Source organism: Phycodurus eques, chromosome 12 (genome assembly GCF_024500275.1).
Source record: "Phycodurus eques isolate BA_2022a chromosome 12, UOR_Pequ_1.1, whole genome shotgun sequence".
Classification (NCBI taxonomy): Eukaryota; Metazoa; Chordata; class Actinopteri; order Syngnathiformes; family Syngnathidae; genus Phycodurus; species Phycodurus eques.
This window is the reverse complement of record NC_084536.1, coordinates 13,455,708-13,482,124: the sequence shown is the minus strand read 5'-3', so window position 1 is coordinate 13,482,124 and position 26,417 is coordinate 13,455,708. Positions and strand designations below refer to the sequence as shown.

Below are 26,417 nucleotides of genomic sequence, written 5' to 3'. Positions count from 1 at the left end.
CCACAGATTGTAAGCAAGCAGACAATATGGCAAAGGTAGGTACATCTTGGCAATTCCAATGGGCTAAAACTCACTCCTCGCGGTCCACTTATACGTTCCAGTGTTGTTGCTGTGCGACCCTAAAAAGACATTTCGAGGAGGACACACAGCCAGGTATGGCCCGAAGCTGACACAACAATCGCCAGTTGAACTAAGCTAGTCATCACGATTTAAAAGTTCAAAATGTCAGTAAGCACTCAGCCAAAAAAACAACAACAACAAAAAAAACCAGCGCGTGTGTGCAGTCCCACCTTGAATGGCACGGTGTATATATGTATCTGTGTGTGTGTGTGTATATATATATATATATATATATATATAGATGTGTGTTTGTGTATATGTATATATGTGTGTGTATATGTATATATGTATTTGTATATGTATGTATGTATATATATATATATATATATATATGTATGTATGTATATATATTTATATATACGTATATGTATATATATGTGTGTGTGTGTATATATATATATAAATGTGTATTTGTACAAAAACTAAGTTTATCAGTTTGAACATTAAATATCTTTGTTGTGTATTCAATTTAATATAGGCCGGAAAGTATTTGCACATCTTTGTATACTGTTTTTGTTTACATTTTACACAATGTCCCAGCCTCATTGAAACTGGGGTTTGTACTATACTCTTGTCCTCCCTTAGCGTGCGGTGGGCAATTTGGCAGGTAGCAAAAGTTCTTCAAAAAAAGTTAACGTGTACTTGCTTCAAGCTGTTTATCGGCACACTCAGTTGAAGTTTACGCTAAAACTAACGCTATAGATGAGGTAACGCATAACATCGATGATATAGCCATTAAATAATGAATATTCAAACACAAATGGTGCAGTAACATGTACAGAAAGATTATATAACAATATTTACAAGCAGTGCTGTGTAATATGGGGAAACAAATCCCAGTATTGATCATTGTATGTCCTAATAACTACAGTATTTAAATCCCGATAGTATTTTTTCTTAAAATTAAATGGCAATTTTCTCATATGTGCTCTTAATTTATTTTCACCTTCATTACCACCTTACCTTGACATCTTTGCCTTCATTGACTTTAACTACTCATCTCCACATTTATTTCCACCTTTAAAATGCCTCTTACCTTCATTTTCACCTTAAAAACACTTCTCCACTTCTACCTTCACCTTATAAATGTGTTTACCTGTCATACAAGTGTAAGTAGAAGTTAACCAGTGCTCATATTCAAATATTACTCTAAGTGGTGAGCATATAGAACATGTGACAGAGAGGTAACACTTCATCTTGCAATCAGATTCATGAAAAAAAAATTCCAGAGCGTGAAAGGGAAGGTGAAGGTTGGCCAGGTTTGACGCACATCACACCTCTGCCCCCTTTTGTGTGAGGCGCTTTGCACATTTGGGGAGAATTAAAAGGAATGAAAAGCAACACTTCATCTGCTATGTTATTGCTGCAAGCACACCTTGCACGCCTTCACAAAATACATATGGTGCAGCTCGTACATCGGCCTAAACTGCAAATGTTTTCCCCGTAGGTAAAAATGTCAATCCAATTCGCCAGGGTGAAACCTTTTATTGTGTACGTGCAACGTTTCATGTCTAATTGGAACATTCCTGTCGTGAAGTGGAAAAGTTAGTTTACCACTGATGAACAGGAAAACAGCAATTTATGTATTCAGCCAGGTGTATGCAATAAAGGTGAAAAGGTGTGTTCAAGCTGGAAAAGAATGTGGAGGGGTGTTTTGAAGGTGGAAATAAAGGTGGAGATGTGTGTTTAAGATGGGAGTAAAGGTGCAGAGGTGTTTTTAAGGTGGAATTGAAAGTGGTGCTGTACAGTTAAGGCAGAAGTAAAGGTGAAGAGGTGTCTTGTTTAGGTGGAATTAAAGGTTAAGAGGTGTTTTTAAGGTGGATGTAAAGGTGGACAGGTGTATTTAAGGTGGAATTAAAGGTAGGAAGGTAGATTCTTTTTAAAGTGGAAATAAAAGTGCATGGTATTTTTAAGTAGAATTGAAGGTGAAGAGGTGTGTTTAAGGTGAAAGTAAAGGTGGATCTGTAAAGTTTAAGGCCAAAGAAAAGGTGGAGAGACATTTTTAAGGTGAAAGTAAGTGTGGAGAGAGGTTTTTAAGGTAGAGCTAGGCCGATATGGTGATACCGATACCAATTATTAATGGTCAAGGAGGCCAATAACTGATATTTGGAGCTGATATTTATTTGCAGTAAAAGGGAAAATATTGGCTACAAACTTTAGAATAATACAAAATTCAACAGTTTAAATTAGGCTTTACACGATCAGGATTTTTGGGGCCGATCACAAGATGGAGGAATGTGCCTATTTAAATGACCTGTTCCTTTACTGTATATACTTGTGTACTTAATTGCTCAAAAAAATATATTTACAATAAATAATTTATGTTTGTTCATCTATTTATGCCAGTGATGCATAGTGACAGAACAAATGATAAATGGTCTTCTATTAGATGGCAGGAAGTACATACAGTAATTAATGTATCCACTTTTTGCGACATTTTTGTTTGTTGGTGTTCCGTGAGATTTTTCAATTGTAAAATATGTTCCTTGGCTTCATAAAGGTTGGAAATCACTGCTCTACTCAGATCGTGTATTCTAATCAATCAGGTCAAACCAACATTACATGAAAGAAATAATGGGTGCTAACTTAATGTAATCAAATTACTTCACCCACACCGAAATGACATGATTCGACAGAACGGCGGTGACCACCAACACACGTTTTTCCCCATTTTGTCCTTATAACACAAAGTCGGCGCGCTCCACTCTTGTTGTCGTCGCCACGGTAACGAGTTTCTGGTCGCATTTGAGTTGACAAGATAAAGCCCAATGATCGTAAAAAACGGGATGCGGTGGTATCGGAATACAATATTTTATTGCAGTAGTCTGACAAATTTGCTCTTTCAATCGTGAAAGAGCAAATTTGTCTTGTAGTCTGATCCATGCATTACGTGTTGTCTGTCTCAGACGTGTTGTGTTGTCTCTTCCACACCACCGTTTTTTTGTTGTTTTTTTTAAAAATAACTTTATTGGCCGTCAGATATTTCCAATACTCGTCAAAAGACGCGCGACAAGGGTAAAAATAAACTAGCTTTTGGATTCAAATATACTGTGCACGATGGCGACGCAGAGTAAATGTCTTTTGCGGAGTCATTTTATTGGCTAGGCGAATGATGACATTAAAGCCGATCAGCATAAAATGCTAAATATCGGCCGATACTGATCAGCCTGATAAAATCGGTGTAAAGTCTAGTTTAAATGCCTCAAAGCATGTGTTTATTAAGCAGCAAATTTAAAAGGTTTTTCTTCGACTATGGACGGCTTTGTTTTAAAGGTTTTAACAAAAAGTGTTGGGAGCTCCCACGTTCAGTAGCATTTTTTTATGAAGTTAAATGAAAACTTAAACAAACAGCTTTCTAAAGTTTTGTATTGAAAATAAAATTTTACTACATTTCAATATAACTGAAATGTTAATCTTTTACCTAGCTTTGTTTTATGTTTAAACCAAAAAAAGTGCAGGGAGCTCCCACGGTCAGCAGCATGTTTTATAAAGTTGAATGAAAATTTAAATAAATAAATATAGTTCCCTGATGTTTAGCCTGTTTTAAATTGATGTCTTCTCGGCCGTCGGATTTAAAGAAAAGGCCAATGCGATATTCGTCAAAATGCAGAATATTGGCGCCCATAATCGGGTTAGCTGATAATCGGTCTAACCCTAGTTTAACCCTTTGGTGCATAGCAGTCCTTTGGTCCTGTAGTCCACTGGATTGGACATGTCTGTAACTATGAAAAAGTCATATTTTGGGGGGGGGGGGGGGGAAGCTGAAATCTTTTTCCATGTTCTAAGAAGAATTAAAAACACTCTTGACCAAGCCTTTTATAAATCATGCATCAGAGGGTTAAGGTTGAAGTACAGGTGAAGCTGAAAGGTTAATGTGGAAGTAAAGGTGGAGAAGTGTTCTAAAGGTGGAATTTAAGATGGGCAGGTGTGTTTTGGGTGAAACTAAAGGTGGAGAGGTGTTTTTACGATGAAAGTAAGAGTGGAGATCTAAGTCTAAGGTAGAAATACATAAAGGTGTTTTTCGGACAAAAATGAAGGCAGAGAGCTGTTTTTTTTTAGATATCTTTGATACATCAACTCCGAATTGTAGGACCTGAGGATTGTTGAGCTTTGCTGTGTTTTTGTTAAGGTGGTTGTAGTTTGCACTGGTGCAGTCTACCTGTCATAACAAATATAAAAAATAACACTAGAGCAGGCTGGAAGGGGGAAAAGGAAGGCGTTGAATTGTGACAAAAACACCACTCGAGAAACATATTTTTGCCATTCTTAACCGTCGCACAAGTGTAAAAAGACGATAGGTTCTTGGATTATTTTGTACTAATTGATATGTTCAGCTGTCAGCTGCGAGTGCCGCTCACGTCATTGCTGCAAATCAGTCCTGTTCTGTCAGCCTGCAGGAAACAGGAAGTGACTTATGATTGGCCTCTCTGTTCTCCCCCACGGCCCCAAAATTCACTTACTCGGGTGTCGACTTAAACCATTAAATCCACCTCACCCCCACCTTGTGCCACATGGGAGATTGCGGCAAGAGTCGACTAGCGGGTTGCGGGGGGACTTAACCTGGGCCTTATGAGTGCTGCTCAACTCCCCGATTTATTTTCAAATGTCAGTTTGGCGCCCTAAATCCCCAAAGTCGTCTTGACGCCAACGTATTTACAAAATACAAATCATCAAGACAGCTTGACATTCAAAATGACTTCTGCCAAGTCAAAGCTTCCATCCAATGTAAACCTCCCAAGCAGGAGGAAATGAAAAATTCTTTTTTTTTTTTTTTTTTGGTAGTTTTTTATTAAAGTTTTTGACTTCCCCAAGAAAAGAAAAAAAGGCCATATAAGTCAGATTTATTATGATGATATTTTTCAGGGAAGCAACCTGTGGAGATGTTTACCTTTTAGCGCATCACCAATCACCATCTCTTTTCCATGCCGTATGTGTTGTTTTTACTTCAAATTGTCTATAAATCCCCCACCCCCACCACGTCCCAATCCGCCCCTTCTCTGTTTTGTTACCTCCCTGAAGGCAACCACATCGTGACAGGAGTGAAAAAGTTGCTCTGTGATGATAGCGTAAGAACGTGTCCTGCTGACTTAGCTTGTGTGCGGTTACAAGTTGATTTTAGAAGTCATTCTCATCATGAATCCCAGCAGCACACTGCTCGTCTGAACATCAAGTAACAAAATGAACTTAAAAAGAAGACATTATGCATTTTGTCAGAGTTTAAAAGAGTGAGTGATCTGATAACGTCGGTGACATATTTTTGTCCAAATACCCCAAGGAAGATTTCTAGCACACTTTACACCAGGGCTGAGCAAAATTTTCTGCTCAAAAGGCCACATTTGATTTTTAAAAATTTTATAGTTACTGAAATGTGTATGTGAAATAGGTAAAATAGTTTATTTTGATTTCATCATTTTAATTTCATTGTTGTAATTAATTTAATTATGATCAATTAGCCAATAGTTTGATAATATAAACATACAGGTGTAGAAATAAAAGAGAATATATGACACCTATATGTTCTCGGTTCAGCATTCGCGAATTTACCTATTTGTATTTTAACCCATCCCTCATTATTCGCATGGCAATTATAAGGGAGCGTATTTGCAGTTTTTCGCCATCGTGATCCGGCACGGTCCCTAGCCCCTGCAAATTGTGTGGATCCACTTGATATTTTACTAATTTAAAAAAAAAAAATTTAGAATAAAATAATTCTACAAGATAAATAATACAAAATGATTAAGTACACTGTATGTAAAATATGCAAAATAGTTTATTTAAAAAAACATATTCTCCTTTTTGTTGATGATTAATTATTATTAACCAATTGGTCAATAAAGTTGATAAAATGTTGTAAAATTTATGTATAATTTTTACCATTATTTCTGTTTCCTTTTCACCAGTCTTTGTTCTTGAATATAAATCTTATTGTAACATTTCTAGCTTCACATGGAACGTGACAGATTTCTTTCTGATTCCTTTTTGTACGCATCCCGTTTAGGAAGCAAACTAAATCCATTATGCATCTATTCACTTTTCACCAGTCTTTGTCATAGGTACCGTAAATATTACAATATTTTTTTATTGCTCAAGAGTCCTGTGACAATTTCTTCCTGATTACGTTTCATTTGGTTTGTATGTAACCCATTTAGGCAGCAACCTAAATCTATTGCGCCGCAATCTACTTTTCACCAGTCTTTGTCTCTGTTATACCTGGTATTGCAATATTTTCTTTAGCTCAGATTTGTTGTGTGATAAATTGCTTCCTTGTTACTTAAATTCTTCCTAACCCTTTTAGGAAGCTAACTAAATCCGTGATGCATCCATTCACTTTTCACCACTCTTTGTCATAGGATGATTATGTATTACAGTTTATTTTTGCTCAAAATGTTCTTGTGGGAAATTTCTTCCTTGTTAGTTCCGTTTTGGTTCTTTTGCCTGCCCGGTACTGCAAAAATATTCTAGCTAGTAGTACTGAAGCCGAATTTCCTGTTGTTTGTGTTCCCCTGAGATTTGCTAATTTTCTGTTGAAAGAAGTCCACAAATGTTGCTAAATCACGTCGTTTATGGGCCTGAGTGTCCCGCTAACTTCTCCTGCTAATTGTGTCTGTCACTTGCACGTAACCACAGCAACCGCTCGCAAGATCATATAGTTGATACAGTTCCCCTCGTCAATTTTTGTAACTTTGCGTAAACTGGAAACAGTCTTTAAAGGTTGAGTTCCTAATGAGGGAGATTACAGTTTCCTGACCGCCTCCCCTCTTCCCCTGGCCTCCCTTCAGGCTGTCTTGAAGTCTGGACCCTTCAGAAGCCGCTGCCCGTTGAGGTTATTTTTGGAGCGGTCCATGTCTGGTGTTTTTGAAGGGCCTCCAGTCCCCATTAATCAGGCCAGGGACCCCACGGTGCGAGTGCAGGCCGGCAGCCCTGGCCTGCCACACTGCGGCGTTTCTGTTCCTGCCCTGCCGCCGTGCACTCTGCACAGTGTGAAGCTTGGAGGAACCTCATCAATCTCACCTGTCCTGCCTTTCCACCGCAGATTTAATCAAATGCTTTTTTTTTTGGGGGGGGGGGGGGGGGGCATACCCTCCAACTCCCTGCTTCCCTTCGGCACCCTCCGTGGAGGAAAAACAGAAAAACACACACTGAAATCTAGAATGGGTTAAAAAAAAAAAAAAAAAACATTCGTAGATGTTATGTTTTTAAGACACTTGATTTACACATTTTCTTTCAAACCTCCTAGCATGGAGGCACTTTGGAAAATGCATGACACTAATATTCCAGGCTTTGGGTTTGGGGTTAGGGTTAGTGTTTAGGACTAGGGTGTTTAGGAAAATGGGTGGGGTTGTCGGTTTAGGGAAAATCCTTCCTGTATGAAAATGAATGAATAATATTGCAGGGATAGTGCGAGTGGTTTAGGCTTGGGGTTATTAGGTTAGAGAAAATCCAACCCTCCGGGTTAGGGTTTGGGTTATGGTTTAGTCTTAGGGCTATGCTTAACGTTATCTAGTAAAGGAAAATCCTTCCCTCAGGGTCAGGATTTGGGTTATGGTGCTCCTCGGTTGTACAGAAAAACTGCGCTTGCACTAAAAGGTATATGGATGATCCATTCTGCATGACCAAGCAGCCGAGCGGGACAGGTTTAAAAATCTATATATATTTTGGGGGGGTTATGGTTTAGGGTTAACGCTAGGATTATACTGAAGAAATTAAGGCTCTATACCAAAGGGTAGAGTAGGCACGGGCCCAGATTTTCTCATTTAAAACATGTCCTGAGGGTTTCATTTTATCATCTGTCTTGGGGTTTAGGATTGCGGTTATTGGGTTAGTAAAATCCTTCCATCTGGGTTTGGACTAGAGCTAGGGTTAAGGTTTGGTGTTAGTGTTTTGGATTAGAATTTATGTTATCAGGTTAGGGAAAATCCTCCCATCTGTCTTCCTGGGTTTGGGTTAGGCTAGGGTTATCATGTTAAGGAAAAATGCTTCCATCTGGGCTTGGCGTCGGTAATGGTTATCAGTTTATCGAAAATTCTTTGATCCTTTTTGGTTTAGGACTACGGTTAGGCAACATCCCTCCATCTGCACTCCTTTTTGGGTTAGGGATTCGGTTTTAGGGTTATTGAGTTTGTACAAATCCTTCCATCCGGTTTTGGGTTAGAGCTAGGGTTATGGTTTGGGGTTACAGTTTAGGACTTGAGTTAAGGTTGTTAGGTTAAGAGGAGTGATGCACTGAAAATTTTCAGCCAGAACTTGCCCAAAAATTAAATTTCGGTTTCGGGCTGAAAGATTATTGTCACGGAAACAAAAAGACCGAAACAGCACGGCCAGTGTGCGCTTCTCTGGATAAAGCTCGGAGGTGCCATCAACAATGAGGTGCCATGCCCCGTAAGCGTCTCTCTCGTTATTTAGTGGCTATGATGGTCTGTCAAAATGTCTTATTTACGGATAGGCGATAATAAAACGATAAAGATAAATATCTCAAAGTAGACTTTCCTTGATAAATATATAAGATGCTTTGAGTTAAATGTGTGGCTGAGTGCAGCGAAATAGATGTCAGCCATTACTTGAAGTTGCCTTCCGAAGTTGAGGCTATATACTCACTCAACGTTGATTGTGTGGCGGTATCTCCAAAGTGGCTTGGAGCAAATAAAGAAATGTTCAGGTATGTCGGCAGTTGATGCCCTCATAAACGGGCCACAACAAACCTGTTTAATCATTTGAACAAGTATCACCAAGTAATTATTTAGAAAGTATCAAAATGCGAGCGGAGTCTGCACAGCTTCCCACTGCTACAAGCAGCGTTCAGAGCGTTCTGCATGTCCAGCTACACTGCGTTCGTTGTTTTCTGTGACATAGAAAGGGCAGGAACACAGAAGTGGCTCCAAATTTGGGTTTTATTTCTTTAGTGTGATGAGAAAAAAAAGGGCAAACATTTGCTTTAGTTCACGTGTCCATTACATGCCTCTCAGGTAAATTGAAAGCAAACTGAAAGACACGAGCAACCACATCATATCCACCATGCCTCAAAATAAAAGCTCAAACTCATGAAAATATAGGAAGTATCTAGGAAGCGTCCAAAATAAAGCCACAAACATTTAGTAATTACTGTACTCCTTTGAAATATAAAATGACGATAAACCAAGGAATAAGGTAAAAGAAATAGATTCAAATTCCAAGTATTATAATTTTCCCGAAGTGCTACACTAGTTGACTGTTATTATTTTTTTTTACATTTGTTATACTGTTGAGTAGATTTTTGCAAATTGTTTTTCTTTTCTTTTTTAATTTACTTCATAGAAATGTTGAACTTTTCTTTAGTTTTCAGTACAGACACTTAAAAACCTTCAGTTTAAAAGCATTTTATTTATTTATTAAAAAAACTGTAATAATAATCTTGATCAGACAATATGAAAAAATATATCGTGATCTGTTTTGTTTTTTTTGCCATATTGCCCAGCCATAGGTTAGTACACAGTCATAGCCATAAATGCAATTTTACAAACAATGGGCATCATAATTTTTTCCCCCAGTGTTTCGGTTTTCGGTTTCGACCAAGATTTTTCATTTCAGCGCATCATTAGGTTATTGGGTTCGGAAAAATCCTTCCATCTGGGTCAGGATATCGAGCTTGGTTTTTAGGTTTATCGATTTAGGGCTTGGGAAAAACCTTCCTTCTGCCCTCTGTTTGGTTTACGGGTTCAGGTTCGGGCTAGGTTTTGGGTTAGGTTGTGACCTATTACAGTGGAATCAATGAAATATCAACAAATAAATTACCGTTATCCAACTGTAGTCAGATTTGCGATGTCTGCGTTTGTGCTCTTGACTTCATTAGGTGCATTTTTCTATCCCAGCTGCTGCCTTGTAGGTTGAGGTTCTTGGGTTCTTATGGTTGGCTTCCCTCCAACCACATAGCTAATGCCAAGATTCCATAGATGAAAAAGTTCTGCAGGTGCAAATCCACCCAATAATTTTTACGAACCATCAAAATTGGGATTTGGAGTGTGCTGTGTTTCGGAAGAACATTCCAGCTTTTCTTTTGGCTAGACATTTTCTTGCTACGTACTTGGTCTTAGGCTGTGGTGTGTTCTCACCTCGGACAAAAACACTCACAATGTCGTAGATTTCGGTTAACAGGTCCCGGGACATAGATGGCGAAGTCGGATAGGGAGGGAAAGCACGTCAAGGTGAATTAACATTGCAATGGCAGTGTTAACGGGGGGTGTTCCGGGACGGAAGGGGGAACACTGGACCCTCTGTGTTGGGATGCTCAGCAGGAGAGTCGTGAGAGGGGAGTTGGTGGGGGGGAAATCCTTCCGTCCTTCCATCTGCACTCCTGTCGGGATGTGGCGTTGGCAAAGATCTGACGCCGGAGTCCCCCTACAAAGACTTGACGGTCGTTCACAGCGGGGGTCCAAACGGCGGCCGTCCCGCAGACTTGTTGAAGTTGGCACAGTCCGTCGGTGTGAAATGTCTTGGCTGCTATCGAACGTATGAGCCCTTAAACGACGCCCAGAGCACATCATGGAACAGATATGGTCTGTTTAGCTGTGATTAATAATGTTGACAGGTCTGGTCATGCTGGAAAATACTTGATGACAATGCCCAATCCTCAGTTTAAATATGCAGGATGCTGCTTATCGTAACTGAAATATTGGATGTTTTTCAAGATTAAGATCGTGAACAGAAAATGATGTTCCTTGATGTCATGGCACAGCCAGAAATGTAATCCCTGATTGAAAGTGAAACAAAAACTAAATGTTTTGCTTGTTCGGGACTAAATGATTATCAGAAACAAAATATTCATCCAATCATTCGTTTTCTCTACCGCTTATCCTCACTTGGGTCGTGGGCGTGCTGGAGTCTATCCCAGCTGACTGCGGGCGAGAGGCGGGTTACGTCCTGAACTGGTCGCCAGCCAATCGTAGGGCACATATAAACAAACAACAAAAGGCACTCACATTCACAATTTAGAGTCTTCGATTAACCTACCTTGCGTGTTTTTGGGATGTGGGAGGAAACCTGAGTACCCGGAGTAAACCCACTCAGGCATGAGGAGAACATGCAAACTCCAAACAGGCGTGGCTGAATTTGAATTTGGTCCTCAGAACTGTGAGGCAGGTGTGCTAACTAGTCGTTCACCATGCCGCCTATAAACAAAACATTGGATTACAAAAACTAAATGTGTAGCTCGTTCAGGATTAAAGCATTCTCAAAAGCAAAAGATTGGATGTTTTCTGAAAGACCGTGGGAACAAAATGATGTCCACTGATATCAAAATCAAAGACAACATAATGGACAAAACCCGCATGAATGTTGTCATTGTATGGCTTGGAACATGGGGTCCAATTTAAATGTCGTCATCCATATACTGCTCACAGCCTCTTAGGGCATCTGTGGCTGTGACTGAATGCAGATAAAAACGAAAGATTTTTGCTCCCCCACCCCCCCCCTCCCACAAGATAATGGTTTCAAAAAAATTAGCCCCTGGGACCAGTTTTACAGTTTACACAGAATTGGTTGTACGTCTATCATAACAGGACGCACGGAAAAGTCTCCAGGACCCATGCCCAAAATTGACCTTGGAGTTGGCCATTTGGGTTAGAAACAGGCATTCTGGGTGAATTCTATAACTCTTACTTGGTTAGAAAATTAGGGGGGGGGGGGGATCTGACACGAACACTGGTTTCACCAGTTAGTACGAAATTTGGTGGACTTGTCTGTCATAACTGAACTTATGAAAAAATCTCAAGGATCAGTACCCATAACTGAACAGGAAGTTGTTAATTTTTGTCTGAAACAGCCATTTTGGGGAATTATAGGCCAAGTGCTTTGATAGAAAGTTGTCCCCCCAAAAAAGCTGCAATCTGTTACACCGATCGACACAAAGTTGGGTGGGTATCTCGAACATAATAAGACGCATGAAAAAGTCTCTTGGATCCATGCCCAAAATTTAATATGTAGTAGACCATTTGCGATAGAAGCAGCCATTTTGGGCGAATTCTTGGCCTACTACTTGGTTAGAAAGTTGGATGAAAACAGCTCCAAGCACCAGTTTCACTGATCCACACGAAATTGGGTAGACGCGTCTGTCGTAACTAGAGCTGGGCATCGTTTGAATTTGAGCGATTCTGGTTCCTCATTTCGATTCTGGTTCCAAACGATTCCGATTCTTTTAGAGGGCTGGGTCAAAAACAATTTGCATAGTTTAAATGGTGTCCAAATTATGAACATCCGTTTTCTTAGCAGCCCGCAGCGTAGACTCAATGAACATTTGACTCTGTGTTCTTTAATCAATATCAAACCTGTGAACCTGTGGAAATGTGTGTGGAACTAACCAAATTGACTTAATATTTGTTAATTAATGTTATTTGGGACTGTTTTATCATGTCAAATGGTTTATATTGTGCAAGTGTTAAGTTGACTTCCTGTATTAAGCTTGTAGCCTTTTATTTTGAGGGTATACATGGGAACTCAGCATTCTGGCAGGAAAGTAACTTCACATGACACTGGTTTATTTTGAAAACCAAAGTTAACCGACACGGTAGTGATTGTGATCAAATGCTATAAAACGTTGATTCCTTTACCTACCCACCGATGAGGCACAAGGTTAGTCTTTGTGAATTTTGTCCCAGTTCATTGTGATGTAAAGTTACTAGTTTGACCTTTGGTGATTTTTTAGCTCAATGTTAAGCTTTTTTTTTTTCTCTCTTACGTTGGTTTCAAGACAAAATAAATGCTAAAAACCATCAGTGCAAAAGTGCAACCAACGGATTAACTTATTTTCTGCCTCAATGTTGGCATAGACGTATTTAATTGTTTCTGGGAGAACCGGAACGTTAGTCCTGGTTCCAATCAGTTCTCGATTCTCGATGCCCAACCCTCGTTGTAACAGGACGCACAAAACAGTCTCAATCCTATGCCTGAAATTTTACGGAACGTTGGCCATTTTGGTTTAAAGCGCAGCCGTTTTCAGGGAATTCCAAGGCTAGAACTTTGACGAATTCACCCAAATTCGCTCCAATCAGAAGCAGGTATTATAGACAGATGGATGGTGCTAAATTGCGAAGCTCTAGTTACCCTGTCTAATATGGACGTAGTGGGGTGTCAAAGGTTTGATGACTCTCAGGCTTCTCCACAGCCAACTGCGGCTGACAAAATGCTCTGTCTCCTTGACAAATAAACGTACAAAATTGAAAAAAACGGACGTCAGCACGTGGAAAACCTGTCGACGACGCATAACAGACACGGAAAACGCTGTGTTTCCCTCCCCCCTTTTCTCATATTTTAACACCGACAGCAGCAGCCGTTGCGCTACATCGTCGCTAAGGTGACGAAAGCTTTCGTCTTTTGCGGCCGCCATATGCTGAAGACATTACACGCTTTGTGTGTGCGGAGTAAGAGTCTGAAGGGGGTGGGGGGATGCGGAGGGCGGCGACTTTTAGAAGGTTACGTACACGTTAGCACCATGTTTTTAAACTTTTTCCCAGAATAGGTGTTCATTTGTTTGGTGGTGTTCATGTGTGGTAACGTCCGCAGTGGGGCGGAGGTCAAGCGCAAACATGGTGTGGAGGAAATGTGTCCATCTTAAACTTGGATGGACGAGCCTTCAAAAAAAATAAAAAAGATGCCACACAGAAAAACAGTCGTCACGTCATGTGAGGACAAAGAGCAAATCGTACGCTAACACTGGAGTGAGCGGCGGCTTTTTTCCCCCCCCTTACAGTTCCAGAGGAGAGCCCTTTTCCAACATTTTTCTCTTTTCTTGTCCGCCAATGTCTTGCAGCAGAGCCGTGGAACAACCGACCGCATGCTGTGGTGCTGGCGTGAAAATATTGGATTAATCAGCCACAACAAAATGACATCCTCGTACAAGAATGCCTGATAAATACATGTAAAACCCAGAGAGAGAGTGCAAGTAGAGCCATAGAAACATTTTCATTTGAGGCAAGGGCTTGCACAAGTCCTGGAGGAAGCTGGCAAGATGTTTTCATACCAAAACTAATTTTAGTTTAATTCCATGTTGAGAATTTTGGGAAGTTCCGCTAACTTTCTCAACCACAATAACAAATTAAAGCTGCAAGCAGGCGATGAACCGGACCCTTAAACCCTTTTTTTTTCCACAACAAATCCTTGGAATGATGATCAAACTTTGACACCACCAGCATAGGTAAAAAAAAAGCATCACAATTTAGTGTCATCCATCTGGCGAGGATATCTGCTTCACATTCGGCTTCATTTGGGAAAATTCCCTCATTGGAGTTTGTCAAAGTACAAGCCCTGAAATGGCAGACAAAAGGGCTGCTTCAAACCAAAATGGCTGACTTCTGGTTCAATTTCATGCATGGGTCCATTAGATTTTTTTCGTGCGTCCTTTTATGATCAACATTGTCCACCCAATTTCGTGTCGATAGGTGAAACTGGTATGAGGGGCCGATTTGTTTCTAACTCCCCAGGATGCACGAAAAAGTCTCAATGACCCATAGCTGAAATTGAACAGGAAGTCATTCATTTTGGTTTGAAGCAGCCATTTTGTGGTGAAGTCGAGGGGCCACATTTATCAAAGAGTGTGTAGAATGGGTTTTAGGTTCGTTTGATAAATAAAATATTTGGCAAAAAATGTATCAAACGTGCGGACGCCTATCACATGAACACCTGTAAGTAATGTGTTTTGATTAGGGCTGTAAAAGTTAAACCGTTAACAACTCATGTTTAATCACAACAAAATTATTGCCTTAATCATGTATTAACTCAGATTAATCAAACTATTTCTTTTGACCACACACCCTCCTATACCTTAACCGATGATAGATATCTGAAATACGATTCAGATTGCTATAAGGTCAGTGATCGGGTCAGTTCATACGCCAGTGCAACGAAACGTGAGGAGACACCGACTGGTGTGCTTGGCGGCAAATTTAGCTTCAAAGGTCTGTCGAAATTTCAAAATAAAACTAAGGTAATTTGCATATAGTGCAGCGCTGAAGTTTCTTTTCATCGAAGCACAACAAGTTTAAAATACCATCTAAAAGCGAAATGTAGTCCTATGTGTGGTATATTTGGCCCCTCTGATTAATCGCAATTACCGTATTTTCACGACCATAAGGCGCACTTAAAAGTCTAAAATTTTCTCCAAAATGGACAGGGCGCCTTATAATATGGCACCCCTTATTTGTGCACCGAGTTCCAACATCTATAAATGTTGTTGTGTGATGAGCGCTCCGCTCGACTTTCTTTTTTTTTTTTCATCTTTTTTTATCTTTTTTTTTTTTTTTTTTTGCATTTCCTGCCGACACGCTGCTTACGCAGAGGAAAAGCGGACGTGGCTGAGGACAGGGGAAGGCCGCTAAAGCCACACCCCCAGTGGGGATATAGCACTGCGTGTTTTTTTTTTTTTTTTTTTTTTTATTTGATATTTGATTTTTTCTTCTTCTTATTTTTTTTTTTTAACGCTTTACTGACGGGGAGCATTTCCGGGGTGCGCATTGTGCAAAACAACATCGGTTTGGCTAAGGACTCCAGAGCAGCCGCAAGAGAATTCAAGATCAATAAATCCATGGTTTGCAAGTGGAGGAAGCAGGAAAACAAGCTTCGCCAAGTCAAGAAGACGAAGCTGAGTTTTCGCGGGGAAAAAAAAGAAAAACAAAACGCGGAAACAAGACGAGGTGGCCCGAGTTGGAAGACCAACTCGAGCAATGCATTAATGTGCAAAGAATAACTTGCCATCATTCCGGGAGGCTTGACGAATCGCTGGACACCTGTAAACAAGGCGTTCAAAGTGAAGTTGTGAGCGGCGTGGAAGCGATGGATGACAGATGGCGAACACAGCTTTACTAAGATGAGGAAGCAGCGCCGGGCGAGTTACGCCACAATTTGTGAATGGATTGTGGATGCTGGGGCTAATGTGTCTGCTTGCACTGTTGTTCGAGCTTTCGCACGGCAACGAGACTGACTCGAACCTGGCGTGTTTGATTGAGAACTTGCCCAGCTGTTCATTTCGGATACAGAACATGAGGACTTTGATGGATTTGTGGATGAGGATTGATTAAAAAAATAACGTGAGTACATTGTTAAATACTTCCAAAAAGTACAACCGAACTCAGTTTTGCTCCCGCTGCCTTTTTAAAAACATTGTTTTAGCGTGCATGCATGCTACCGTATGTTTTAAGCTAGCATATGTTTTACCATGCCTGCGCCCAATAATACGGTGCGCCTTATGTATGTGTTAAATACAGAAATAGACCCCGTAACTGAGACTGCACCTTTTAATACGGTGCGCCTTATAGCCGTGAAAATACGGTAAACAAAATTCAAAAGGGTGATTGATCTGATTTTTTTTTTTTTAATTAATCGATTGACAGCCCTATTTTTGATACATCCCAGCTGTTCTAAACTGCCACGCTCACGCAATTCGAGCATCATTTGCATTGAGAAATGCCTCCAGTTGACCATATACAGTTGTAGCAATCCCTTTTAAGAATCTGCGGATGGATTACTTCTCTGAAAAAGAGGGCGGAGCAAAGAAATACTTGGAAACAAACCAAAAAGTACTGTTTGGAACAATTGATTCAAGTGTTACCAACAAAAGGGGAAAAAATACATGGGTGAACATTTATTTAGACAGTTTAATTTGTAAAAAATAAAGATAACAATAATTTGTTATTTCAATAATAAACTCAAACCACTCCTGCCTCATGTTCTCAGAAGTTGGATCTGTGCACTGGCTTTCGTGGATTTTGTCTCCTTCTCCAACATGGCTAACAAATCACGGCATAAATTCATCAATATATTTTTGGGGAAGCGTTATCTGCTGAGAAGCCACTCTATGCTCTGACTGAGCAGACAGGCATGCTCTTTGAAATGTTTCTCCAAATCATCCAATAGTACAAGATAAGCCATGGTGCATGAATTTCAAGTTTTCTTTTCAGGTTGCCATGTCACAGCCAACTTTTTATAATCTAACATGGGTCACTAAATTGCTGTTATTAGACTTCTGTACTCACCATGTATTGTCCATAAGAACACCATGTTCAAGCATAAGGGTGTCCACACATGCACTTGGCACCAGGACACCCTAGGTCGGCGTTCGATAATCGACTTTGTAGTCGTGACATCGGACTTGTGGCCGCATGTCTTGGACACTCGGGTGCAGAGGGGGCGGAGCTGTCAACTGATCACCACCTGGTGGGGAGTTGGCTCCGATGGTGGGGGAAGATGCCGGTCCGGCAGGTCCAAACGTATTCTGAGGGTCTGCTGGGAACGTCTGGCAGAATCCCCTGTCAGAAGGAGTTTCAACTCCCACCTCTGGCAGAACTTCACCCACGTCTCGGGGGAGGCGGGGAACATTGAGTCCGATTGGACCATGTTCTGCGCCTCTATTGCCAAAGCGGCCGACCGGAACTGTGGCCGTAAGTTAGTCGGTGCCTGTTGTGGCGGCAATCACCGAACCCGTTGGTGGACACTAGCGGTGAGGGATGCCGTCAAGCTGAAGGAGTCCTATCGGGCCTCTTTGGCCTGTGGGACTCCTGAGGCAGCTGATGGGTAATGGCTGGCCAAGCAGAATGCAGCTTTGTTGGTCGCTGAGGCAAAAACTCAGGCGTGGGTGGAGTTCGGTGAGGCCGTGGAGAACGACTTCAGGGCGGCTTCGAGGAAATTCTGGTCCAGAGGAATTTTGGGTTAAAACAGCCTACATACAGTCCCCTCCAAAAGTATTGGAACGGCAAGGTCCATTCCTTTGTTTTTGTTGTTTACTGAAGAGATTTGGGTTTCAGATCAAAATATGAATATGAGACAAAATTTAGAATTCCAGCATTTACTTCATGGTATTTACATCTAGATTTGTGAAAAAGCTCAGGACAGCACCTTTTGTTTGAAGCCACCCAAGTTCACAAGTGAACAAAAGTATTGGAACAGACATTATTAAATTAACTAAAAGTGAATAATATTTGGTGGCATAACCCATACTGTGTCAAGCCTGCAACCCATTGACTTCACCAGACTTTCATTTACATTCTAAAGCATTTTACATTCTTTATTTGAAATGCTTTTCCAGGCCTTTACTGCAGCCTCTCAACAGGAAGTTGGCCATTTTGGGTTGAAACAGCCATTATGGTATCCTACATACAGTCCCCTCCACAAGTATTGGAACGGGGTCCATTCCTTTGTTTTTGTTGTATACTGAAGACATTTGGGTTTCAGATCAAAGGATGAATGTGAGACCAAAGTTCAGAATTCTACCTTTTATTTCATGGTATTTACATCTGGATGTGTTAACTCTGGACAGAACACCTTTCGTTCGAAGCCACCCACTTTTCAAGTGAGCAAAAGTATTGGAACAGACATTGTTAAATTAACTTAATAAATAACATTGACCCAGGACACGCTGGAGAGACTACATCTCTAGGCTGACCTGGGAACGCCTCGGTATCCCCTCGGATGAGCTAGAGGAAGTGACTGGGGAGAGGGAAGTCTGGGCTTCCCTGCAAAAGCTACTGCCCCCGTGACCCGACCTCGGATAAGCGGAAGAAAATGGATGGATGGATGGATGAATAACATTTACTATTTGGTGGCATAACCCTTACTTGCTGCATCAAGCCTGCAACCCATTGACTACACCAGACTGTTGCATTCTTCATTTGAAATGCTTTACCAGCCCTTTACTGCAGCCTCTTTCGGTTCTTGTTTGTTTCTGGAGGTTTCTCCCTTCAGTCTCCTCTTCAGGAGGTAACATGCATGGTCTAAGGTCAGGTGATTGACTTGGCCAGTCTAAGACCTTCCACTTTTTCCCCTGATGAAGTCATTTGTTGTGTTGGGAGTGTGTTTTGGGTCATTGTCTTGTTGCATGTTGAAGTTTCTCACAATTAGTTTGGATGCATTTTTCTGTAAATTGCCAGACAAAATGGTATTGTAGACTTCAGAATTCATTCTGCTGCTACCACCATGAGTTAGATCATCAATAAAGACTATTGAGCCCGTTCCAGAAGCAGCCATGCAAGCCCAAGCCATGACATTACTTCCACCATGCTTCAGAGATGGGCTTGTGTGTTTTCGATCATAAGCAGATCCTTTCTTTCTTCATACTTTGGCCTTTCCATCACTTTGTTAGACGTTAATCTAGGTCTCATCAGTCCATAAAACTTTGTTCCAAAACTTTTGTGGCTCATCTCTGTACTTCTTTGCAATCTGGCCTTATATTTTTTTACTTTTGTTTTTATTTTATTTTTTTTGCAGATGAGTGGTTTGCATCTTGTGGTACAGCCTGTCTATTTCTTCTCTCGAAGCCTTCTTCGAACAGTGGCTTGTGATACCTTCACCCCTGTCCTGTGGAGGTTGGCAGTGATGTAACTGACTTTTTTCTTTGGGTGTTGCATCACAGCTCTCACAATGTTTGTCATCAACTGCTGTTGATACCCTTGGCCGACCTGTTCGATGTCTGTTGCGCAGTACACCAATAGTTTCTTTTGCAGGGCATTCCAAATTGTTGTATTGGCTATGCCCAATATTTGTGCAATAGCTCTGATAAATTTTCCCTCTTCTCTCAGCTTCTAAATGGTTTGCTTTTCTCCCATAGACAGCTCTCTGGTCTTCGTTTGCTTACCAGCAAATGCAGTTTTCACAGGAGAAACTCAAAGCCAAAAATAAGCACTAGCTAATGCTTAAGCAATTAATCGAAGAGGCAACACCTAAGCAACAAGAAACACCCATCAGTCATGTTCCAATACTTTTGCTCACTTTTAAAGTGGGTGGGTTCAAACAAAAGGTGCTCTCTCCTGAGTTGTTTAATGCATCTAGATGTAAATACCATGAAATAAAAGATGGAATTCTGAAGTTTTGTCTCATAGTCATCTTTTGATCTGAAACCCAAATGTTTTCAGTATACAACAAAAACAAAGGAAGCGACCTTGCCGTTCCGATACTTTGGAGGGGACTGTAGATAGATTTCTGATGAGATCATTTTGAGGCTTCACCATGAAAACTGGGTGCATTCATGAATTATAATACAATTATCCTTATCTCGGCATCAACTGGCTGTGAGAAACCAACCATATGCTTGTCTCATAGTAAGGCGCATAGAGTCAGTACATTTTTATACATCACATCAAGTTACCAAGTATGCTCCGTGTTTTATTCCCTGCTAATTTTATTGGCGATATGAAATATTGTGGGACAAATCATGTTTCGTGGCAGTGACTGCTTCTTTCAGACACTGGCTCTTGTGATTTAAAAGCGTATCATCTTTTATGACTGTTGCGCTTGTGTTGCTGCATCCGTCATAAAAATTTAATTACCGTACACCATTCGCTGTCTGGCCTGTCGTCGGGCGGGAGCTGATTTACCCCCCCTCACACCTCCTTCCCACAACCTCGTCTCCAGACCCCGGCCTTCCTCGAAGGCGTCTGGCCAGGTGACGGCTGCTTAGTGGCCGGTGTTGACTCTGGTTTGACACTTGATTGGCTCAAATGATGCCATATTAGCATGTCTGCGTGGCTAATGGCTTGCCTCGAGGGGGTTAACATGTCAACTAGAGGTGAGAACACACATGAGCCAGACTCGGGGTCCCGTCTGCACCTCATATCGACTCTTACGTCCCCAATGAGACTCAATGCAATTACCTGGTGGCTAATGACATAAGCGGTCAGTTCCTTCCGGCCTTGTTCGTGCTCCCCCGTGCCGAGGGCTTTATGCAGACCTGGGACCAGTGGTTGTTCTGTGGCTTGCAGGGCTGGGAGTTTTGAAGGCTCTGCTGCTAGCTGATTTCAGGACCAGTCGGGAGAAATTGATTGAATGTGATACGATTGTCCTACCAGGAGAAGAACAGAAAAGGACTTTATGATTGGTTGTCGATAACCTACAAGAGTACAGACAAGGGCTTGAAACATTAATTTAAAGCCTTAACCCTAATTTGAAACCCAAGCTCTTGTTTGAAATTCTACCCAAGGCTTGAAACTCTGATTTGAAATCTTAAACACTTGAAACCCTAATTTGAAACCCGAACCGTGACGTTAAATCCTAATTCAAAATCCCTTGGATAAAATCCTAATCCCATTTTTAAATTGTCACTATTGTTTGAAGCCCTATTTTCAAACCCTAACACTAGTATAAAAACCTAATCTTGCCTCAAAACCTAACCTTGGTTTTAAACTCTAATTCGAAACTCAAACCTAGTTTTAAAGCCTAACCCTTGCTTGGAACCCTAATACAAAATGCTGACTCTTTGTGAAACATTTGAAAACCCCAATTTGACTCCGTAATTTGACTCCCTAACCCTGATTTAAAACCCAAAACTAAAATTTCAAACCCTAACCCTAGTTTAAAAGCCTAACACTATCTTAAAACCCTTATTCAAAACGCTAACCCTTGTATGCAACCCCAATTTAAAACCCTAACCAAATCTAGAAACCCTAATTTAAAGACCTAAGACTGCCTTGAAACACGCTCTTGAAAGCCTAACCCTTGTTTAAAACCTGAACCCAAGCTAAAACCCGAATTTAAAATTTAAACCCAGGCTTGAAACGCAAACCCGGTTTTAAAAAACTAATTTAAAACCCTAACTCTTGGATAAACTCTAATCCAATCTGGACGCCCTCACCCTTGTTTTAAAACCCTATTTTCAAACCCCAACACCAGTTTGAAATACTAACCCTAGCTTGAAACCCTAACACAAAACACTGACCCTTTATTGAAACATAACAAAATTTGAAACCCTAATTGGTGTCCCCAGCCCGAATTGAAAACCCTAACCAAGGCTTGAAACCCAAATTTTATACCCTATCCCTGTCTTGAAACCCTAAACTTTGTTGAAAGCCTAACCTATTCTTGAAACCCTTATTTCAAAACCTAAGCCTGCCTTGAAACCCAATTCTGACACCCTAACCCTTGTTTGTAACGCGACCTCAAGCTTGAAACCCGAATTGTAAACCAAAACCATGGGTTAAAACCCTAATTTCAAACCCTATCCCTGTTTTGTAATCGTAACTCAAAACCCTTGCTTAAAACCTTACACAGTCTTGAAACCCTAGTGTGAAACCGGAACCCTGATTTATTCTAATTTGAAACTCTAATCCTTGTTTGAATCCTCAACCCTTGTTTTAAACCCTAATTTCAGACCCTAGTTTGAAAATCTAGCCCTGTATTTAAACATTCATTTGAATTGCAATCCAGGCTTGAAACCCTAATTCAAAAGCCCAAATTTAAAACCCTATCCCAAGTTTGAAACCTTAACTTGACCTTTGATCCTGGCTTGAAACCCTAATCGTCATTTCCAACCTTAGCTTGTTTAAAGCCCAGCCCAAGTCTTGAAACAGGACCTAGGCTTTGAAACCACCGCTGCTATGTTGTGAATAACCTTTTTCTTGGTATTTGGGGACAATTTGGATTCTGAATGGCGCCCTCTATGGAAGGAACTTTACTTTGTAGTGTAGTGGCTGATGTCAGGCCTAACAGGACTTTCCAAAACACTTAAGTGAGTTTGTCACGTTGTTGATGTTAAACTGCGCTCTTGACCATTCTGGTTGTTTGTTGTTCCCACGCCACCTCAAGCAGTCGCTCTGGTGGCCAACAAAGAAAAAAAAAAACGATGTTTTTGGCCCGCAAGGTGACGCATTCTTTGCTTCCGAGCGTGTTTGGGAGAGAACACAAGCGCTCCGAAGCATCCATGGTGTAAATTTGACACTTTGCTCTCGGAACACTCTCGCACACTCGCTCTCTCTTGTTGCGACTTTCACACATTTTCACATTTCCACCGTGCTTATAGGCAATCTCAGCTATGTACTCATGGCATTTTGGAGCTACAGGCTTCAAACTAAATGTAGAAAAAGGATTTTAAACCCAACCCAGGGTTGTAACCCTAATTTGGAACCTTAACCATTGTTTCAAACCCTAATTTGAAACCCAGACTCTAATTTCCCTTGCTCTCACTGTAATTTTTCACACCTTTTCACTTTCACCCTGTTTATACCATCCATTAGCTACGTAGCATTAGCTCTTTATAGCTGGATAGCTAATGTTAAAAGTTAGCTTTATTTTTTTTTTTTTCTGTGTCCATAGGCGTCTACGACAACATGGCAGCGGGTGTTCTCCGGGATCCAGCCCACTGGGGTGCCCCACCTGGGCAACTACCTGGGGACCCTGGAGACCTGGGCGTCCCTCCAGGACCGCTACCCGTCCGTCGTGTACAGTGTGGTGGACCTGCATGCCATCACCCAGCCCCAGGACCCTCGCAGTCTCAGGACCAACACGCTGGACATGGTGGCCAGCCTGCTGGCGTGTGGCATCAACCCGCACAAGGCCATTCTCTTCCAGCAGTCACAGGTACGACCAATACACGCAAAGGTTGGGGGGGGGGGCTAGAGACCAATGAATAAGAAGCACTGACCATTCTCTCAGACCAACTGGCCAATCACAGCGTAGTTTGAATATCGAAACCCGAGGACAGGCTTGAAACCCCATATTTGAAAACGTACTGTAATCTTAGTTTGAAACCCTAGCCTTGTTTAGGACTGTATCGTAGATTTCAAGCATTCAGTGGAAACCCTACATTTTATTTGAAACCATAATTTGAAGCCCTAACCCTGTCTTGAAAACCTAATATTAAATTCTAATCCTAGTTTGAAACCAAAACCCAGGGTTTAAACCCTAATTTCCAACCCTACCACTATTTTCAAAGCCTAATTTCAAACACATACCGTGGTTTGAAGTGTTAACCTTGTCATGAAAACAATCCATTCATTGTCTTCCGCTTATCATAAGTAGGGTCACGGAGGCAGCATCTTAAGCAGAAAAGCCGAGACTTTCCTCTCCCAAGCCACTTCATGCAGCGAGGCGTTCCCAGGTCAGCTGGGAGACATAGTCTCTCCAGCTTGTCCCACTTCCTGGTGGGACATGCTTGGAACACCTCACCAGGCAGGCATCCAGTGGGCATCCTAACCAGATGCCCAAGCCACTTCATCTGGCTCCTCTCAATGCGGAGGAGCAGTGGCTAGACTCTGAGCCCCTCCTGGATGACCGAGCTTCTCACCCTATCTCTAAGGGAGAGCTCGAACATCCTAGGGAGGAAACTCATTTTGTATTCGCGATCTTGTTCTTTCGGTCATGACCCACAGCATGTGACCATAGGTGAGGGTAGGAACGTAGATTGACCGGTAAATAGAGAGCTTTGCCTTTCAGCGCAGCTCCTTCTTCACCACGACAGACCGATACAGAGTCCACGTCACTGCAGACGCTGCACAGATCCACCTGGCGATCTACCGCTCCATTCTTCCCTCACTTGTGAACAAGGGCTTGAGATACTTGAACACTTCCACTTGGGACACGATCTCCTCCTCAACCCAGAGAAGCTCAGATTTGGAGGTGCTGATTCTCATCCCAACCGCTTCACACTCAGCTGCGAACGGCTCCGGTGAGAGTTGAAGATTGCAACTTGATGAAGCTAAAAGAAGGAAAGGGGTACTCGGGGGAGAGGGTTAATCCATTATTGAAGGAACAAACTTCAGGTGTACACAACGACGTGTGTTGATTAAACTAATGCACTCAAATATATAAATACTCATGCATATTATGTTAAAATATGTGTAAAATAACAGATTGGCTAAAAACAAATAAAAGGTGTCAGGACTGTGCTAAGGACAATACAGTATAACTGCCCATGAAAAGAAATGATTTTAAATTCAAGTCTGGCTGAACTGTTACCTGCTCAATACTACAGTGCAATTAAATGCAGGTAGACTTCATACAAATGACTCAGTATACTTTTGTGCATACTGAGCATAGTTTCTTTTCTAGTGAAGCTATTATAAATTGTCAAGAAAATGCAGAGAGGGAAAAAGAATTGTGTTATTCTGTATTTTTTCACATTGCAATATATATATATATATATATATATATTGCAGGGTTTAAAAAAAAAAAAAAAAAAAAAATTAAAATGCAATGTCTTTTTTTTTTTTTTTTTTTTACAAATATCGTGCAGTCCAGTACATAGGCACAAACAACAGTCAACAGTCAACCATCCCCCCCACCCGAATGTAGAGTGAGGCTACACTCTCATCTACTGGGGTGAACCTCAGTGTACAGGCACCAAGCCGGGGGGGCAATAAGTATGCCCAGACCTGCTGGGCCCCTCTCACCGTGGGCAACTTCAGAGTGGAAACAGTCCAACACCTCTTAGGAAGACTCGTACCGGAGCCCAAACTGTGTGTTGAGGCAAGCCCCACTGTATCTAGTCGGAATTTCTCAGCCTCGCACAGGCTCTTTTCCTGCCAGAGAAGTGACGTTCCACATCCCTAGAGCCAGCTTCTGTAGCCGGGACCAGACCACCAACGTCCCCCACTTTGGCCGGCGCCCACCTCACCGACCCCTTGGCCCCTCCCACAGGTGGTGATTCCATGGGAAGGAGTCATTAAAACCTTCCATCCATCCATCTGTTTTCTACACCGCTTATCCTAAGGTCGCTGGGTATGCTGGAGTCTATCCCAGCTAACTGCGGGCGGGAGGTGGGGTACAGCCCGAACTGGCCGCCAGCCAATCGCTGGGCACATATAAACAAACAACCATTCACACTCACATTCATACCTACGCACAATTTAGAGTCTTCAATTAACCTACCGTGCATGTTTTTGGGATGTGGGAGGGAACCGGAGTACCCGGAGAAAACCCACGCAGGCACTGAGAGAAGATGCAAACTGCACACAGGTGAGGCCGGATTTGAACCCGGGTCCTCAGAAGTGTTAGGCGGATGTGCTAACCACTCATGCACCGTGCCACCTCATTAAAACCTACAGTAATTTAAAGCCCTAAACCTTCATATAAAACCATATCACTAGTTTAAAACCCTAAAGGAGGCTTTGAAACCTTTCCTTGAAACCCAGACGTAGGCTTAAAATCATGATTGAAAACACTAACCGTTGTTTGAAACCCTAGCCCTTTTTTAAATCCCTAACCCAGGCTTGAAACCTGAACTTGAAACCATAGCACATATTTAAAACCCTAAACTAGGGTTGAAACCATTACCCAGGCTTGAAACCTTAATTTGAAACCCAGATGTAGGCTTGAAACTTCTTATTGGAAATGCTAACCCAAAACTTCAAACCTAGGCTTAACTTGAAACTCTAACCCGAGGCTTGAAACCTTCGAAACACTAACTCTTGTTTAAAGCTTTAACCCACGCTTGAAACCCAAATTCATCAATTGCTTTTTTTCTTTCTTTTAGTTTATTTTATCGCCGTCAACCGCCTTCGTGTTTACCTGTCATCACACTCTGGCGCCTCAAAGCGCTCGCTTGATTCTTATCTCTCTCGCTCACATGCACACGG

The 26,417-nt window shown here is 41.5% G+C and overlaps 1 protein-coding gene across 1 annotated transcript in view; it reads left to right on the top strand.

The window, feature by feature from the left end:
* wars2 (tryptophanyl tRNA synthetase 2, mitochondrial) overlaps positions 1-26,417 on the top strand; it is a 37,666-nt gene that overhangs the window by 1,066 nt on the left and 10,183 nt on the right. The window contains exon 2 of the mRNA XM_061692276.1: positions 23,158-23,421. Coding sequence (XP_061548260.1) covers positions 23,158-23,421 — 264 coding nt within the window. The remainder of the gene's footprint in view (positions 1-23,157; positions 23,422-26,417) is intronic.